Source organism: Falco peregrinus, chromosome 6 (genome assembly GCF_023634155.1).
Source record: "Falco peregrinus isolate bFalPer1 chromosome 6, bFalPer1.pri, whole genome shotgun sequence".
Classification (NCBI taxonomy): domain Eukaryota; kingdom Metazoa; phylum Chordata; class Aves; order Falconiformes; family Falconidae; genus Falco; species Falco peregrinus.
In genome coordinates this window covers 72,089,016-72,107,002 of record NC_073726.1, presented here as the reverse complement: position 1 = coordinate 72,107,002, position 17,987 = coordinate 72,089,016, and the positions used below count along the sequence as shown (strand labels likewise).

General features: G+C 40.6%; 1 protein-coding gene across 3 annotated transcripts in view; it reads left to right on the top strand.

The window, feature by feature from the left end:
• Positions 1 to 307: 307 nt before the first annotated feature.
• LMO3 (LIM domain only 3) overlaps positions 308 to 17,987 on the top strand; it is a 61,384-nt gene continuing 43,704 nt past the window's right edge. The window contains exons 1-3 of one of the 3 annotated variants that reach the window (XM_005233808.4): positions 313 to 495; positions 714 to 779; positions 8,379 to 8,592. In XM_005233808.4, the coding sequence (XP_005233865.1) occupies positions 8,387 to 8,592 (206 nt within the window). In that variant the 5' untranslated portion in view covers positions 313 to 495; positions 714 to 779; positions 8,379 to 8,386. Of the gene's footprint in view, positions 780 to 1,707; positions 1,841 to 8,378; positions 8,593 to 17,987 lie in introns of those variants that run through there. The other 2 variants (XM_005233807.4, XM_055808623.1) reach the window with 2 other exon arrangements.

Sequence of the window (17,987 nt, the reverse complement as noted above, 5' to 3'; positions counted from 1 at the left end):
TGGAGCACTCTCTGGGAAGGTGATCCTGAGCCGCTTCAGTAGAGGTCACTTGTGTGTGCGTGTGTGTGTGTCCCTGGTGTTTGTGTCTAGCATATGCATGTGGTTTTGCTGACTGCACTTGCAGGCTTGTAAATTTTCACCATGGGAAATTACCAACAAAGCCCAATCTGTCTCCTGGCTGCTTTGCACTTTCCGAGGGCGGCTGTACTTGAGCAAGCTGCAGAACGAGAGAGAAAGAGAGAGGGAGAGAGAGAAAGGGGGAGTTGGGAGGGGGGAGAGGAAGGGTGGGTGGAGGGGGAGAGAGGTAAATAGCCTTAAATCGGAAGGGAGCTGCTTCTCTGTGGTCCTCCACAAGAGCTGCCTGGGCTCTGCTGGCTCAGTAATAACTGAGTGACCTTTTCTTTTGCTGTATTATGTCTGGCTGGTAAGGGATTGCATTTTGCAGCTGATAAAGCCCTGACTTCATTCAACTCGGCTCCTCACACGCTGCTTTAGGTAAGTTGTCTTCAGCCAGGACGGAGACAGACAGCCTTGGACTGCAAGATACTAAAAGGAGGACACCTGTAGCTCGGATGCGGTCAACACAATTACTTGGCGGATCCTTGAGGACCTCATTATTTTAAACTTAAAGAATAGCGATCTCCCTCCCCATCTCTCCCACCCCCTCTTTATTTTTTTTCCCCAAACAATGCTTCTTTTTGACCTTTTCCAAGGAGAAGAGCTACAAAGCAGCCACTGTGCTTATTGAACTGCCTCCCCTGTATCGCTTAATTGAGAAGGTAAGTGAGGCAACTGTGTACATAAGCTTTGGGTCATCTGTGTATGTGTGTCTGCATCACTCTCTCTCCCTCTCCCTCCCTCTCTCTGAGTCATAAGCCGGGGCTGCAATACACACACACACACACACATCTCTGCACTGCAACTTTCACTCAGGCTGCAGCTCTGCTGAGACTGTTTTGTTTAAATCATGTGAGGCTTCATTATTTTTATGATGAGACATGAAATACATGCAAGCGGAGGACGCTGAGCGAAACCCATCCAACTGTACGTCTCGAGAAATAGCAGTCAAAGTTAACAATGAATTGCAGCGCGCACACACACACGCACCGGTTTTATTGTTATTATTATTCTTGCTTCTTCCAGAGCTTCTCGAAACGTGCTGTCAATTATCAAGGGAGTCGGTTAATTTCCCACTCCCCGGCTTTAATCCACAAGCCTCCCCATACAGCAGTTTAATTTGCAACTGGTTCGGTGCAGGGTTAACCCTTTGGGCAGAGCGGAGGGAAGAGCGCGGCTGCTGCCGGGGGGGGCGGCGGGGACGCGCCGGGCGCACACGGGCTGCCGGGGTCCGGGCTCACGCAGCCTCCCTTGGACCGGCGTGGGAGATACAGCCAGGCTGCGGTTAGGAAATAGTACTTCTGACTGCGATCCTTTCTCTTTTTTCCCCTCTTTTTTTTTTTTTTTTCCCACCACCACCCCCCCCCCGCCCCCTTCTCCCTTCATACCCAGCACGATATGGTATGCTAACGCCGCATGTGACAGTTTAATCAAACCCATTTGTTACAACAAAGCTAAGAGACCACTGGGATTATAGGCTTACGGGCAGAGTTCGGGGAGCATGTGGCTTTGTCGCTCGCCACCGCCGTGCGCGGCCGCCGGCTCGGGGTGTGCCGCCCCCCGCCGCCCCCCGCCCCCGCCGGCTGCGGCGCGCCGCGCTCCCGCGCACTTGACCCGAGCCGGGGAGGCACTTGCTACTTTTGCCGGGATTTGGTGCTTCAATGAGAAGGAGCTCTCCAGGCGCCCGTAAATCAACTCATGCAGAAAAAGGAGAAAAGTTTTGGTAAGGCGGCGGTCTCCCGCTGCAGCGCGCACCGAGCGGGAGCGGTGCGCTGGGAGGGGGCGCGGGGGGGGCGGGGGGAGCGGGGCTCGTTCCTCCGCGACCCTGAACGCGCTGCCGTAGCGAGCGTCTGTGTGTGCGTGTGCTCTGAGGAGACCCGAAATACCGCTGCCTTGGACAGCTGCGTAGGACTGCTGTTCAAAGCAATTAATTGTGCTAGGTGCAACAAATATCGCTACATGCTTCGCCGCCACCTCCCTCTCCCCTCTTCCCCCCCCATCGCCCCATCCCTGTGATGCTTGAAAAGGAATTATTAGCACAAAAGGCTTGAGCGTCTAACTCCAAAAGGGATTCTTTGTTGTAGAGTGTATGTTTCTTATTTATTTTTTTATTTTGCATGTGAGCTGCATCAAAATTGAACTCAGTCTTGCAAATCTCTTGTTGGCCTTTGCCAAGCACTAGCACTTTGCTGCCATGGTAACTGTAATTAAACTGATAAGAGTGGAAAAATGTCAGTATCTCTGAGCCTTGCAGCTGCATTGGAGAAAAAGGGAATCAAATTGGTTCCCAGCACCACTGCTCTAAAAAAGGATGGAGGGAGTGGGGGGGAGGAGGGGTGGGGGGGACACGACAGGGGTAGGAACATAGCTAAGCAGCTCCCGTCCCTGAGATCTGGGTACATCTATTTGCTGTGTTGTCCCTTAGGGGGCTGCAGCCTGCAGGGATGCTCTGGGCCAGTGAACAGACAGAAACAAGCTTTTAGGCCCAATCTAGCTTTCAAAAACAGAAGGGGAAAGAAGAAGAGAAATCTTTTGTTTGGTGTTTCTTGGCAATCGACTAGCCATGTTGGCCAAATTCTTTTAATCTGTATCACTGCTCCCAGCTGTGGGACTGCATTCCCATTTTTAGTTTTTACCTAACCTCTTCTCTTTTCTTTCTTTCTTTTTTCCCCCCTGCCTCCCAACCCACCTCCTTTATTAAAAAAATAAAGAAAAAACATCAGATTCCCCTATAGAAGAAGGGGCAGGAAGTGAAGTTTAGTTATACACCGTGGAAAATTAACTCAAAAGTATACAGAAGAGACTATATTCAGAGCACTAAAATCCTTACTTTTATATTTTTTTAAAAAAACCTGAGTGTTATGGAGTTGCGGTTACTTTGTTGTGTTAACTACAGAAGCTGAGACTGTGCGGATGAATGGCACAGAACAAGAGAGCATAATGGAGGCAATCAACCGTTAGGCTGGTTCACAATGCAATCCAGGCAATTAAAAGCTCACCAGAGTTTAAATGAAATGGTTCTACTTATTTCTGTGCACCACACTGCACAGGCTATTATTTATGTCTCTTTTTTTAATTATGATTTCCCTTAAACTGTCAAATAACTCAGAATAGCAGGGTCTCGGAGGCAATAAGAATTTTCCACAGAACAATTTACATGCCAATCTAAAACTAGTTACGACTCCTGATGTGCAACATGCAAGTTCTGAAATGTTTCTTAGCTTCTGAAACCTTAATATTTTTTCTAAGTCTGTGTGTGTATTGTCCTGAATTACTGGAGCTCTGAATGCTTTTAGCATGAAGCTACAAAGTGAGAAGGCATCAGAAAAGTATTCTTTTTATCTTCTACTAGATCTCTAACTCTCTTGTTGACTGCATGTTGTCTGGCAGTTTGCAGTCTTTTAAAGACCAGTGCACTGATACTTAATTTGCTCCAAACTGATTTTTATTTTATTTTGTTTAAGTAAAGGCAAGTTTTCCCTTTCTTGCTGTATATACTACTGTCTTTGATAGAGCTGTGTGCGTCCCTCTGCAATGGAAGTGGTGGTGGGGAGAGTGGTTTTTAAAAGTTTTTCAGTGATCCAGTACATAATAATATCTAACCCTTCATCCCTTAACATGCTTTTCAAAGACTGTCTGTATCACAAACCAGAAACTGAGTTCTGTGCGTCTTGTGCCACACTCAGCACCATCAGGGACCAATCCTGCTTCCAGATGCTACTACATCACTAACAAAATACAGTTCATTATGTTAGATCTTCCTTCCCTTTGATTTTTGGGAAGGGTGATGATTGGAGTGAAATGGATTTTTGTTTCTCTGCCTTCCTCCAGGAGCCTCATTTAGCTTTTTCCAGCAATCTTTTCTCTTTATCCTGAAATCATAGTTACAGATCAGTTGACAGTGTTTCATCACACGATAATAACAATAACCGGCAATGGGAGTCAGTTGCATCGAACTTATTTGGTGAGACTGAGGGAAATCCAAAAACCTGCAAATCAGGTTATTAAGTTCTCCCTTCAAAAATCCTAAAGGTGGTGGATGGTGATGAAGTAGTCTTATTCCTGGCACAGCTCTGCAGTTTATGTGCAGTATCTTGGGAACTTGGGGATAGAGGGAGGGAGGGAGGGAATGGAGGGAAGAATAGAGGAAGCCCTTGGAAGCATATTTGGGTGAAATAAAAAGGGTTTGTTTGACAGTGACAGACTAGGCACTGAAATTTCTCAGTTCTGAGAACAGATATGCTCTGTGATGCAGAGCATGGGTAGAACTCTGCAGAACTGAAAGGAAAACTGGGTTTGATGATTTATTTTTATTTTTATTTTTTTTTTTACAGCCTGGGTGTAGCACTTACGGAATTGTATGTTTTTTTGGAAGTGTTCCGTAAGTTTTCCTTTCCTGGGGGTGGGGTGGGGTGGGGGGAGACGAGGGCAGCCAGGCAACAGTGCTGTGTGCTGCTACCTGATATTTCAGCAGCAAGCAGTTCGGATGGTTTTGTGGGTGCTGTCAACCTTTGAAGGGGTCCTTCTGCTGTCCTAAGAAATAAATGGGTACTTAAACCACAGCCTGTGAAAAGCTGGCTGACAGTAAGCTGCAGGTATTCTTACTGCCAAATTAAGAGAGCACTAAAAATACATGAGCGCCTATCTGAAAAGTATAACTGCATTGGAGATCTTATGGGAACATTAAAGGGAAGAGAGATGGTCTGTGAGATGATCTGCATTAAGGTGGCTCATACAATACAGAAAAAAGGAATAAAATGTTTTGTTTTCAAAATTAAGTGATTTAATCCAGGGCATGTGAAGAAATTGCATCTGCAAAGAATTCGGAGATATGTAAAACGCTTCTTGGAGTGCTGTTTTGTGCTCTGTTTTGTTTAGAACCTTTCTATGCTTCAAAAAAAGAGTAACTTTTTTTTATAATGATGCCGTAGTTTGGGGATTTTTTTTAAAAAAAACCCCTTTCATTAAAATAGAAGTGGCTTCATTGCAAGTAAAATGCGAAAAGATCAGACCTATCAGAGCAGAAAAGCATTCCTTCCCTCCAAAAACTGCTGCAGATTGGATTCCTAATCTGAAGATGCTGCCAGTGGGATGTCAGCACCACCTTCTCCCTCAGCCTCAGGAAAGTAAGAAGTGCAGGATTGCTAACACTACTTCCAGGGGCTGTCTGCCCCTTTTTACTCGGCTCTACACGGAGAGTTTGGGCTAACCAACATGAATGACAGCGCTCCGTCTAGTTTTCTCATGTATCAAAAAATCACAAAAACCGTGCAGGGGTATCTGCAAGATTGTGCAAGCTGCAGTTTTATTTATAATACTGTAACCTTGTGTTTGCAGCATATACCTCAGGAATTATCAGGCTGGATTATTGCAATTTGCTCAGATATTCGCTTGTTTAGCGGTGTTTCTGTAGCATGTTATTCCCTTCAGACAGCACAGGACAGTAGATCAGCCTGGATCAGAGACTGTCAGCCTCCACACTCTAACCCGCTTCCTTATCAGGAGACAAAATTTTTACATTAAGATTTTTTTCTTTAAAGCCTTTAACTGTGCTAGCTCCTAGTTTATCCTGGTTTCCCTCAAGCTAAAGATTAAAGTCCTACAACAGCCCTTCATGCTTCTGAACTTATTCTACTGAGTTCCAAGAAGTTGATACAAATTGTGGCCAATTTTATGCGTTTGTCCTCTATGTGGCTGAAGAGGGGGGCTGGGAATTAGCCTGTTGTTGGCACTTAACAGGTATTTATACTCTACGGTGATATGCAGCTTTACAGATTATGGCTTTTTGACCAAGTGAAAGTATTAAGAGTTGCAACAGGTCTTTCGTTTACAGTCTGGTATAGTTACTTTAGCAAAATTCTCTGATCTTTTCCCTGCTTTTAGTCATTAATTTGTAGCCATGTTATTTTGTTGCCTCATGTATGTAACCTGGATTCAGAGGAGTTAGTTGGCAATTGAAAATACTGTAAAGGCTCAGTCTTTGTCTCATGGTGCTTGCTCGAGAGAAGAGGTGCATGTGTTTGTTCCCAGATCTGCCACAGACTCACTGTGGAGTCCTGTGCAGGTCGCTGGATCCCATCCTTGTGAACGAGGAACAGATCTTACCTACTTGTAAATGGTGCAGGAGCTATGAGAATAGCTTTGGCTGGGGAGTAATGGGAAGGCAGCAATGCATTTTTTTTATACCTACTGGTAGAAAAATACAGACTTTATGCTTTTGTTACGAGCTTTGTACGTTATGCAGCAATACTGCTGTGGTACTTCAGGGTGCCTACTAGGAGAGCTGTCTACATATAACTGAATGGCTTATTTAACAGATAAATAGATCACTCCAAAATGTGTAATAGAGTGTGTTGCAAAGGGGGGAGCAAGGCTGTTATGTTCATACGTCACAGTAAAAATTATTATTTCTAATTTACTGATCAGCTTTGCAGGTGAAACTTGGGAGTTCAGCTTGGCAACCTTGGAAAGCCACCTAAACTAGCTGTACAGTTGCTGTGGTCCACATAAATTCAATGTGTTCAACATACACCTAGAGAACCCTGGGACACCTCAGCCGGCATAGCATTTAGCCTCTTGTCTTTGTAGCGCTAATACCCATAAAGGCACACTGTAGTGTTGCTTCGAAGATTACACTCATTTTTGTGTTTTCCTTATGAGAGCATTTTAAAAAACAAACCAAAACCAAACCAAACAAAAATCCAAACCCCTACTTGTTCATATTCTAGCTTCTTGAGCCTGCATGTTTGTAGTGGTGTCTTAGAGCACTAGCTGAGATCTGGTGATGGAAGCTGGGACTGTAGAGCTTCCTTAACAGTAGGTAGTACAGCATTCTTGATGAGGAGCTCTTGAATTTTCTTCCTTGTTACAAGGCTCTTATTTGACCTTTCCCAGTCTCTGCATAATAACACCGTGCCATACCCTGAATTTTGGGGTACGATTTACATGTTGGCAACAGAATTAATTCCCCAGTCTTGACAAATTCTCATTGTAATATTCAGATGCACTCTAACGAGTACCATTTTTTAAGCTACATCTCTGATTGGCTTTAAAACAGTGAGATAACCTAATAATTGAAAAGCATGTCAGTTCTTTCTTTCTCTCTGGTGCCTGTTTGATGTCCAACAAATCCACAGGGCTATGATTCTGCTTATTCTAAGAAATTACTTTCAGAGAATTGGTCTGAGTGTAATGGGATGGCAGCTCATGCGATTAACCAAGAGAGAGCAGTCTGTAAGCACTTTGGGGCAGTGACCTTCTCTCCCCATTTACTGTAAAACTGAGGGCAATCGATTTTTGTATGGATCTCTGGAAGCTGGCTGCAGTGCTCTGCGTACCATTGCTCAACTGTGTTCCACTTTTACCAGTTCCCCCCTTTAAACAGGCGTTCAAGTGTTTGAATTGTTATTTAAATGCTCTCTGCTATTACACCAAAAGGTATACATACTGAATGGATATTGCTGTACTCCTTGTCCTGAGCTAGCGGTTGGCTAAAATTGGGATTGGAAAGTGGGGCAGAGGGTTTTTTCTATGTTTGGGGTTTTTTCCCTTGGTTTTCATTGACAAACTAGCGATCTCTGACCTTGTCCAGATTATTTAAAATCAGATTTTTCACAAGGTCCTTACACTGGAGGTTGTAACTGGAGATGTTGGTACTGAAACCTCTGGAAATCTGATCACTTAGTTCATGTGTCTAACAAGAACTGAAATCTTAAAAAGCAAAACACCCCCCTAGCTAACACCAAAATGTGTGTCAGACCTTGAAAATCCAGCTTTGTGCCTCCAATAGCTTCAGTCTTTTCTCCTTTAGAATCTGGAGTGCTTTCATATTTTATAAAGGTAATGCAAATAGGTCCAAATATGGAGAATTTAGCTATGTTTGCCATCATAGATATGCTGTTTATTTAAACTTTTTGTTGCTAAATATTGAATAGTTTGGGCAAAAGTGGATGACTTTTCAACTGAACTGTTTTAATTTTTCATTTTAATTTTTTTAATCCTGTTTATTTTCAGCAAAGACACTAGGTAAATGAGGTGTTAAAAAGAAGCTGTGGAAATTAGAGCAGAAGAAGTTTCTGCTCTCAAATTTATCTTAACATTGTTTTCAGCTTGCTGTGGACTATCTAGGTTATTTCATCTACACCACGGCTTTTTTAATGAACTGGGTGTGGGGGGAGTGGCGAGGTGAAGGAAGAAAAGGGCAAGACTAGCACTGGAGAGAATATCTATTTTCACTCTTTTCTTGTCTTGTTGTGTTTCAGGTATACAAATGCTCTCAGTCCAGCCAGACACCAAGCCGAAAGGTTGTGCTGGCTGCAACCGTAAGATTAAAGACCGGTATCTTCTAAAGGCCCTGGATAAATATTGGCATGAAGACTGCCTGAAATGTGCCTGCTGTGACTGTCGCCTGGGGGAGGTGGGCTCTACCTTGTACACCAAAGCCAACCTTATCCTTTGTCGCAGAGACTATCTGAGGTAGGCCACATCCTTCTTACGTTGACTGACAAACTTGGCAATTCTGTTCAGTCCATCCTATGTCGTCGCTATTGCATAAGTGGTACGTGAGGGCTGCAAGGCCAAGTATATGCAGAGGATGAGAAAACAAGTACTGAAATATGGAGATAAACAAAAAATCTTATCAAAGAGCACAGGTAACCAGGTCGTGCAGGTGGTTGCCAGTTTTCTGATGCTAATTTGGGGGTCCTGTGCTTAGAGGAGGAAGAGAGTAAACCTCTTTCAGACTTCCCACAGCACTGTGCTCTGGAGGGGCTGGTGGTCTTCTCCTCCTAGCATCATGGTGGTGGCCAGGCATAGTGGCCTGAAACCCCATGTGTGGTTTTCTCGAGCTCCAGTGCAGGGTTTGAGTTCTGTAAGTGAGGAGTGCTCCACTCGTCTTCACTTACCCACTTTCATCCTCTTATTTTGCCAAGGGATTTCATTTGTGGCACTGGAAGCTTTTATGAACATTGCCACTTAGCTGTTAGAAGGTGGACCAAGATGACCAACTGTCCTCCCCGTGCTAAACAACTGTGCAGCTAGTAGGCTCAAACCCATTCTTGTCCTGATTTAACTCCGTGACCTGGGTTGCTGGGTAGCCTGTTGCCACTTCTCAGAGACAGCAAATCATCGCCTGATTTTCTGTCTTCTTATTTGCTTGTGGACCTGGTTCTCAAAAGTATTTGAGGTGTAATTCATAGCAAAGTACTGAGGAGCAAACACCCGGCTAGTTTATTTGCAGATTGTATGTGAATAAATAGGGCTACTTTGCAGAAGCTGAGTTTAATCAGGAAGTTTAGTCTCCCTAGGCTCTCAATAGTAAATAGAGAGAAAAGGCTCCTCCGGGGTGATTCAGAGCACCTATTTCCTATAGGAGCACCTTTCCTTTGTTCCCTGTGGAGGGGGCCTAATGAGACTAGCTGCTCCAGGCTAATGTGAACTTCTGGGAATATTTTTGCTGCCCCTGTAGTGAAGCCTTTTCCTTTTAAAGGGACATTCAAATCAGTAATACATTGGGGAAAAATTAAAATTCTCTTTGAATGTGTAAACTCAAAAGTTCCGTTTAAGCACAGGTACCAAATAGGAGGTTCCCACACACTGATCAGTTCGTAGGCTGCAAAACACGGGTAGGTTGGAGGAACAGGAATCAAGACTAAAGTGTTAACAGCTATTGGTACTTGGACTCTCCGTGTTTTAACCTGTTGTTTCTGGAGTGGAACAAATCCATTCACAAATGCGTTGTGCATTTGTTGATCTGGGGCTGCAAGGCAGACCAGGTTCTTTAGTTGTGGACTTGGACTACTTAGTGGTACAGGTGCTCTGCTACCCATAAAAACTCTCAACTGAATGCAAGATAGAGCACTGGGAGTTTAGCATAGTCTGCATCTTAAAGCCATTGTGTTAAAACTGCCAAAAAAGTAGGTAATAAAACCTGACTTCCACAACCTGGCAGGGAACTGTTTAAATAGAAGGGAATTGTCATATGTGAACCTAGTTCACTTGTGATCTTGAAGCATGTGTCTATAGAGAGGGGTCAGAATGGCTTCTGGGGAAGGTAACATCCTAATTTTTAAAACCCATTTTAAGAATCTTTCTACAACAAGTGCCTGCAGGACTGAGAAAACTCTGCTATGGCTGTTTGATCCAAGTTCCGTATTTACTGGAGACTTTGAACTTACTGAATTTCCCAAGTGCTAGTGCAGTGGATCTAATGTTTTAAAATCAAGTGTCTAAAATAAAAACCAGAGTTGTTCTAGTAGTACAGGTATGAGCAAAGCATTTCCCCGGCACAGATGCATACACACACACACACACACACTGTTGCTCTCTCGTCTTTGAAAGTCTAACAGCAGTAAATATTTTGCTAACAGACTGTTAAAATTCATACTAAATGATTCAGAGAAAAGAGACTGTATTTTCTTATCTGTTATGACCACATTAAAAACTGGTCAGCTATTTATTCATACACAATATTTACTTTTGCACCAGTGAAACCAGCATACATGAGAAGTCCTATAATCAGTTTTAAGATGGTTCTGGGTTTTGTCTTTGGGTTTATCAAGTCTTAATGAAGCTATCTTGTCATGAGCCTTCTTTTTAGTGGTACTTGTGAGTGCATAGATTTAAGCTTGGTATTTACACTAAACTTCAAACTGATGCACTTAAGGTAATTGCAGATAGTCATCTGCCTCATTGCATCTTATCTACTTAGTTATACAGTGAACCTATAACAGTGATCTGTAGATCACTTGCTAATACAGAAACTAGTTAATGTTCTCTACCTCTGTAGGCAAACAAGCTTTCATATTTAGCAACTCACTTGATATTAATTTAAAGAAAAATTACTTTGTACTAATGATCAGATTAGGGTTCGATTACAGTTTCAAACTACCCTCTCAATTTTTTTTTCTTTTTAACCGTAAAGGGAGTCTTTGCTATATATAAAACTGTTCCAGCTTCCTATTAATTTATGTGGTGCCCTCTAGAGGATATGTGGCTTGAATGATACTATAAAGAGTAAAATTGCTTATTAACTTGTCTCTCTGTGTTCATTATGCCTTTCAATAAGACAGCCATTCCACAGATGCTATAAGCACTAATGTAGCCAGTTTGGGTGCTTTAACATTCATGGTTAAATTTGCAAACTGTGTGATTGTGTCTTTGGCTATTTGCAAAGATACTTCAGTAGCTCTCATTTAGAGATGCCTGCCAAAAACCTAAACCCTCCCTCGGCCCTGATGCACGTTCTTGTTCTGCATTTGAGCCCTGAGGTACCTGCTTTGAGCTCTTTATAAATACTCTGTATCTTCAGGACTTCAAAACTTGCTTTGCTTTAGTGTTCTCCTTTGGTAAAATTAGTTGATTTTACTATATTAAAACCTTTTTCTTGGGGGGGAGGAGGGAGTTGAGGGGGATGGAAGAAATCTTTAATGAGGTAATGAGTTTGGAAGATGCTTTGAATGTGAGAGGCTTTACTCTGGAATCTGATTCATATAAACCGCTCCAGTGTTTTCAGAGGTGGTGTACAACACCAAGGGTATTAGGGTGGCCACAGCAGGAATGAACTCTGTTTTGTTAACGAGGATGAGAACTGACTTGAGTAAAGAAAGGACTCAATGATAGAAATAACACACTCTGTAAAAATGATATGCAGAGTATAATTCCCCTGCAGGCTTCTGTCTCCTGCTTATACGCTCTTGGGTTAGAAAGTGAAGACTTAATGTAAGGAATTTAGGCTTACGCCAATATTTCAAGTCCATCTACAGTAAATGAAATATGTAAGAAGGTTCTCCCCCCCCCCCCCCCCCCCCCCCCCATTTTTCCCTCCAGAGCTGTATGGTGACATCTTAATGTATCAGCCTATCCTGCTCTGTCCTCTCTTCTGACTGGCAGCACGTCCATTTACAAGCACAATATTCCCTTTGAAATCTATCATTACTGCCATTAATGACCAGTCGTTATGTTAACAGCCCTTGGGCTGTTAACATGTCAAACTGGTTGTTAACTGGAATGTTATTACTTATTTAAACCGCAGGTATGAGTTGTGTGAAATGTGCGCGTTCTGGGCTGCTCCTGCTCAAAACAACAGGGAAACAGTGGAGCGTTTGCCTTTGGGGTGCCAAGGGATTTGCTTTCTGTTCCATCTGCTCGTTTGATTTCTGCATATTTGTGCGGTCCTCCTACCCCTGGGCAGCCCCCTAATTTCAGGTGCAACTGTGTGCAATCCTGTCTTTTAGCTTTGTGTGCAAATGGGCAGCCGTGGATATTTCCAGATGCACAGTAATGCCTGCCGCACATTTGAGATTAATATCTGGCCCCTAAAAGTGTAAAATGAAAGACCGACAATTACATGTAACTCAGTTGTATTAAATAATGAGCTTCCTTGGATGCAGCGAAAATATGAAAGTACAGCTGTGCGAAGCTAGTAGCAATGTAGGTCAATCACCCTTTTCACTTAGGTTTTTAACTACGCAAACCCTGCTGAGCGACCAATGACTACAAAGTGCTGTTTCATTCCTATTTAATTTTGGCAGCATTTTACTGAAGAGCAGGCATTCATGCAGCTAAATTATCTTCACCGTTTCTGGTTTTAAGTCCAGCTCCATGACACTAAATGTTGGAGTGCATATCTCTTAGTAAACACAAAGAATATGGTTTCTGATTTATTTTTTTTCAAATCCATTTCTTAACATGGAAATTGAATTAGAACTTTTATTACTTTTTGCATAATTTCCCTAGCCAAGCAAAGAGATTATAGGAAAAAGATTAACAAAACTAATATATTGGGGTGAAATTCTTGGCCTTAAAACACATCTAGAACCTTTTCAGGGATGGGGAAGATGGTGACTCAAAAGTTTACCACCCCCACCGTCTAACCTTGGTATTGATTTCAATCGTAAACACGCTGCAGACTTTAAAAGTACCACTGAATGGCTATGAAAATGAGTAGATCACTATTCCTGAGGAAAGGGGCAGGTAGTGTTGGGTCTTTTCTACCCCACTTGCTGGTTCAAAGACCTAATGCAAGCTAAGGTTTTTTAAAACACAGATATTAGATGAGATCTTGTAAACAATGAGATGTGACTACAGAAAGTAAGGTGTTCAACCATAAGCATCGTAAAGATGCTGTGTCTGTAAAATATTTAGTTTGTGAAAGGATGCAGACTGAAAAAGTAGAGTTTAGGAAACTGCCTTCTTCTGTACAACTACTTGCACTCTAAAGGCAGTTACTATTAAAAAAAAAAAATCTTATGTAGGAGCACTTAGACTTAACATGTCTTGTGGCCTTGTACTGATTAGAAGATCTTGTTTCTCTCTCGTGTCCTGAAAAGCACACATTAAGTATTGCAGACACCTAAGACAATCAGTTCTCTTAAACGCACGTATAAATCTATATGGGTATTTTCCCAGGTAGTGGGTTATAAGGTGTTTCCAAAATGACACCTCAGTATGATTCTTGCCCAGCTTGATTAAATAAGGGTAGATCTTTAAAGATTGAGGTGCACTGAGTTTTCAGGAATATTGAGGTATTTACAGAAGTGAGGCTTAAGAGAGCTTTGCTTTCTTCACTAAAGCTTTGTAGAACTGAACCTTATTTATACACCAATATCGTTGTTGCAATGCATTCAAGTATTCAAGGGAGTACTAGTTTGCAGGAATAGGACCTAAAATATTTTAAAGTATGCACACATACGGTAGATGCAGTGGTCTGCTTGTTCTAATTTTGCAGTGTGAGGTTAACATTCTTCTAAATTGACATGAATTGCACTATTTAGCAGATCTTAAAAAAAAAAAAAGGGGGGGCAGGGGCGGGGCAAGAATACTCCCACTAACTGCCAAAGGTTTTGAAACCCTCCAAGCACCTTGACATTTGTTGGAAGGGGTAAGGGTGTACCACAAGGAAAGTAATGCACGTATGCACAGTTAATCTACCCAGCTTGCAAAGAATAATGCTTTTGATTTAGTTACACTCTGGTTAGTTTAGCTTGTTCTTATTTTAGTTCATCTGTGATAGCTTTTAATAAGAAACATTCAATTAAGCTGTTAAAATTGGTGTTTAAGTCATGCTGAAACGCTGTAAAATATGTGTACTCAAGTTTGACGCTCTTCAGTAGTTCCATGTGTTTCACTGTATCTGCTGGTATTTTTCTTCTTCAAAGCTGCCAAATTTTTAATAATTGTTATTTTTAGTGGCTTTAAAATACACAGTTTAATTTCTGAGAATGTGAATGGTCCCTCTTATAAACCTTCTTGCAAAGCCAGACGCTTCTCATGTGTTGTCAAAATACCTCATTAACCCCCTGGAAATGTTCAAAGAATTTCAGGAGACTCTTCAGATGAAAGTACAGTGCCTTTTAAAGCCTGTCCTACAGCTCTTCATTACCTTACTTAAGATATGGTGGAAAGTTACTTTACTACAAAGATTTTGTCAATACCTAACAGCTTAATAAAGCTTAATAATAGCGATGATTTTGGGGCAGCCTAGGTAAGTCCGCAGTGCCAGAAGATGGGATAATGTTTTTGGTGAAAGAGCAGCAATTCATAGGTCTGCTTAATATTATCTGTAACCTCTTTAAAAGAAATGTAACTTTCTCGATTTTATCCTTGCTGAATTTTCCCTCAGAAGTGACTTTGTGACTAGTGGTTTTGTGAAATGTTTAAAATAATACCCATATTAAAATGATTTACTTCAGGAGTAAATATCATCAGCTATATTATGATGTGGTTTCACATCCAAGGTTTAATTGGAAACTCTCTGCATTTTTGGCCAGAAGTATATGTGAAACAATGCATCTACGTGTAATGTAATAGAAGAATATTTAGCTCATATTGCCTAGCGCAGAGATACCTTTAAGGAATTCTGATTTCTGCTACATATCTGTTCCTTTAAAAAAAAAAAAAAAAGCCAAAGTTATTTGTTTGAAATTTTAATTATCTTTTGGGGGCATTTTACCCAAAACTGAAAAACTAGTATCAACTATGTAATTAAAAAAAAAAAAAAAGTTTCTTACTGAATTTTGTTATGTTGTATATGCTATATTCTTCAATGTTCCAGGTAATTAATAGCATTCCTTCTTGATGTGAATGTTTGAATAATACGTAATAATCAAGATGTACAACACTGTTGCATGCTTTCAGCCCTCCTGACTTAAGTATTGCTTTCTGCTTTAATTTCTCACTGAATTTAAATGGATTCATGGTGTATTTGGAAACCAAAGTACATAGTATGTAATATTCAAGTGACTTCTAAATGAAATTGGTCTTAATTATTGCTGTCCTTAAGAATCCACATTTTGATTATACCTTACTGAATGCATTGGTTTTTTTGATGGCTAACTTCCTAATGGGTTCCTTAGTATAGTGATGGATTACCTAAGTAATAGTTGCAAGCTTACTTTTTCTTCTGGTCAAAATATTCTTGAATTTTTGAAGTTTTTCAGATACAAATATCTGAAGCAGTGAGTCTATGTTGTTAAAAAAGCTTTACATGTTTCACACATATTTCCCTTTAACATAATTCTGGTACTGTTGTTTTATTCCTTCCTGGGGCTGGTTCTTGCATATTCTGAATCAATTAGCCTTTTGACAATCAAGTCTCACTGTATGTGATTGGTACTTTTAGAAATGGCTATGGATAGAAGTAGATTAATGTTTTAAAAGAGGAAAGGCTGTTCAAGTTGCCTTTAGAATGTATTGCTCTTTTAGAGGTATGTATGAATCTATCAAATTATCATCTTCCTGAAAAAGGAGGGATGGAAGAGGTAGCTGTACCTGATGGGGGGGGGAGGAATCTGTAGTGGGCTAGAAATAACTAAAATACGGATTTACAGAAACTGCTGGTTCCGCTTCTTTCTATTATTTAGGAAGGTATTCAAAACCCCTGAAACATATCCTGGGTCAAAAATTTTCAAAAGTAGCCTCAGATTTTGACCACATACCAGTGAAAATATAAATTACTTAAACAACAGGAATAAGTAGTTCAATCAAATTTGATCTTTAGCAAGCCATGTATCAAAATAAAACAATATGCAGCTAAGATACCTTGAAAGCTCTCCATCTGCATGATATCTGCACTATACTAATCTATTTATGCAGAAATCATGGTGGAATTCTGTACCCCACGTTACTTGCAATATGACCACAGTTCTGTCTCCTCTAAAACCACATAAGACAGACTTTAGATGTATGCTAACAGTTAAGCATCTTGATAGCCCCATGGCAATCAGTAAAGTTAGCTGCAGGCTTAATTTAAGCATGTGCTAAAATGCTATGATGGAGTGCCAGTATAGTGTATTCACAATTCTGTATATGAATCAAATCGGAACAGTAGCTACCAACAACTGGAGAGTATTTAGCATCTATTTTTTTCAAAGAGCACAATGGTCCCAATTATTAACTGCACAATATTTTCCTTTGGGATTAGAGTGAACCCTGCTTATCTAGTTTATAACAAAACACAACACAAGGGAACTTTTCACTAGCAGAAAATTGCTACTTTTTTATAAAAGAGAAGAGCATGTTCAGCTATGGAATGATGTTCCTTGGGAAATTCTTCTGCAGGTCTTGAGTGAAGTGTCATTCTGCAGTACTGGAATTTAAGCTCTTCATCTTTTTTTTTCTTTTCTTCTCTTTTTTTTTTTTTTCCAAAAATGATAATGACTTATGTTGGCACATAGTGGATAAAAGTGAGAATTGCTCAACATGCAAAGATTATTTTGGGGGAGGCAAGAGTAGATTTTTTTAGAATCCATCAAGGATTTTATTGTATCTTTTCTACCATTTGAGGGAGGTGAGAGTAAGTGAGAGTAAGTCGTTATACATTTAGATATACTGTAAGTGATGATATATTGGACTAGTTAGGAAGACGACATACTATACCAGGTAGCAAATGTCCCCTTGCTCCTTGTATTGCTGCTTTCATATTGCACCTTTGTTTTGTACAAAGCTCGAACCTGTGGACTTTATGTACAGGAGTTATCACTTTTCTCCTCTTGATACTAAAACTTGCAAAATGCTTGTGAATCAAACCTGACTTTTGTTGAGGACAAGCTTCCAAGCCATAAATATTGGCATACGCAGAGTCTCACGTTCTAGCTCAGTGAATAGTATTTATTATATTATATGAATAGTATTTATTATATTATAAACTTGCATTGAACAGTATTATTGTTCCACCATGGGACAAAATAAATGTTATTTTTATTTTATAATGTTATTTCTTTGCAGATACTTTAAGGAGAAAGACATATTAGAGCAAAGTTGATGCAAATACAGATTTAATAATTGATTCCCTCCTTTAAATACATCTGCTCTAAGAAACAGAGGACTTTATTATTGCTAATCAACTTCTAAAAATAGTTCTAGTAACAATCACTGAACTTGGTTTTGTCTGTTAGATAAAATTTTAGGGAGGGTTTCTAGGTGCAGTGATTGTATAAGTGAGTTACAGGCTACAGATTAGGGATGGTAATAATTTCAATTACTGTGAATTATTGTCTTAGTTCTGTCACTATGGTTGCTTCTACATAAATCTTGTTTTTTTGAAGTCAGGACTGTTACCTTCAGAGCTACTACTCTTTCTCAAAATTTGCATTAAAAATTAAGATTTTTTTGTTTGCTTGATTTAGATAGTAGAAAACTTCAAAATTTATCTTCCAATAAACAAATTGTATTTCTCCACTTTCTAATTTGTGTTAAACAAATTTTACACAGAATTCGGAAGTTTCTAGGATTTGAGATTTGGGCTTGCCAAAAAAATCCCCAAAACTCTTCAAAGAAATCTTTATAAGCCTAATGTGTCTGCCTTGCACAAGGTGTCAAGAAGGGGGAGGGCAGTCTCAATAAGGAGCTGTTCTGTACTAGTTTGTGCTGGC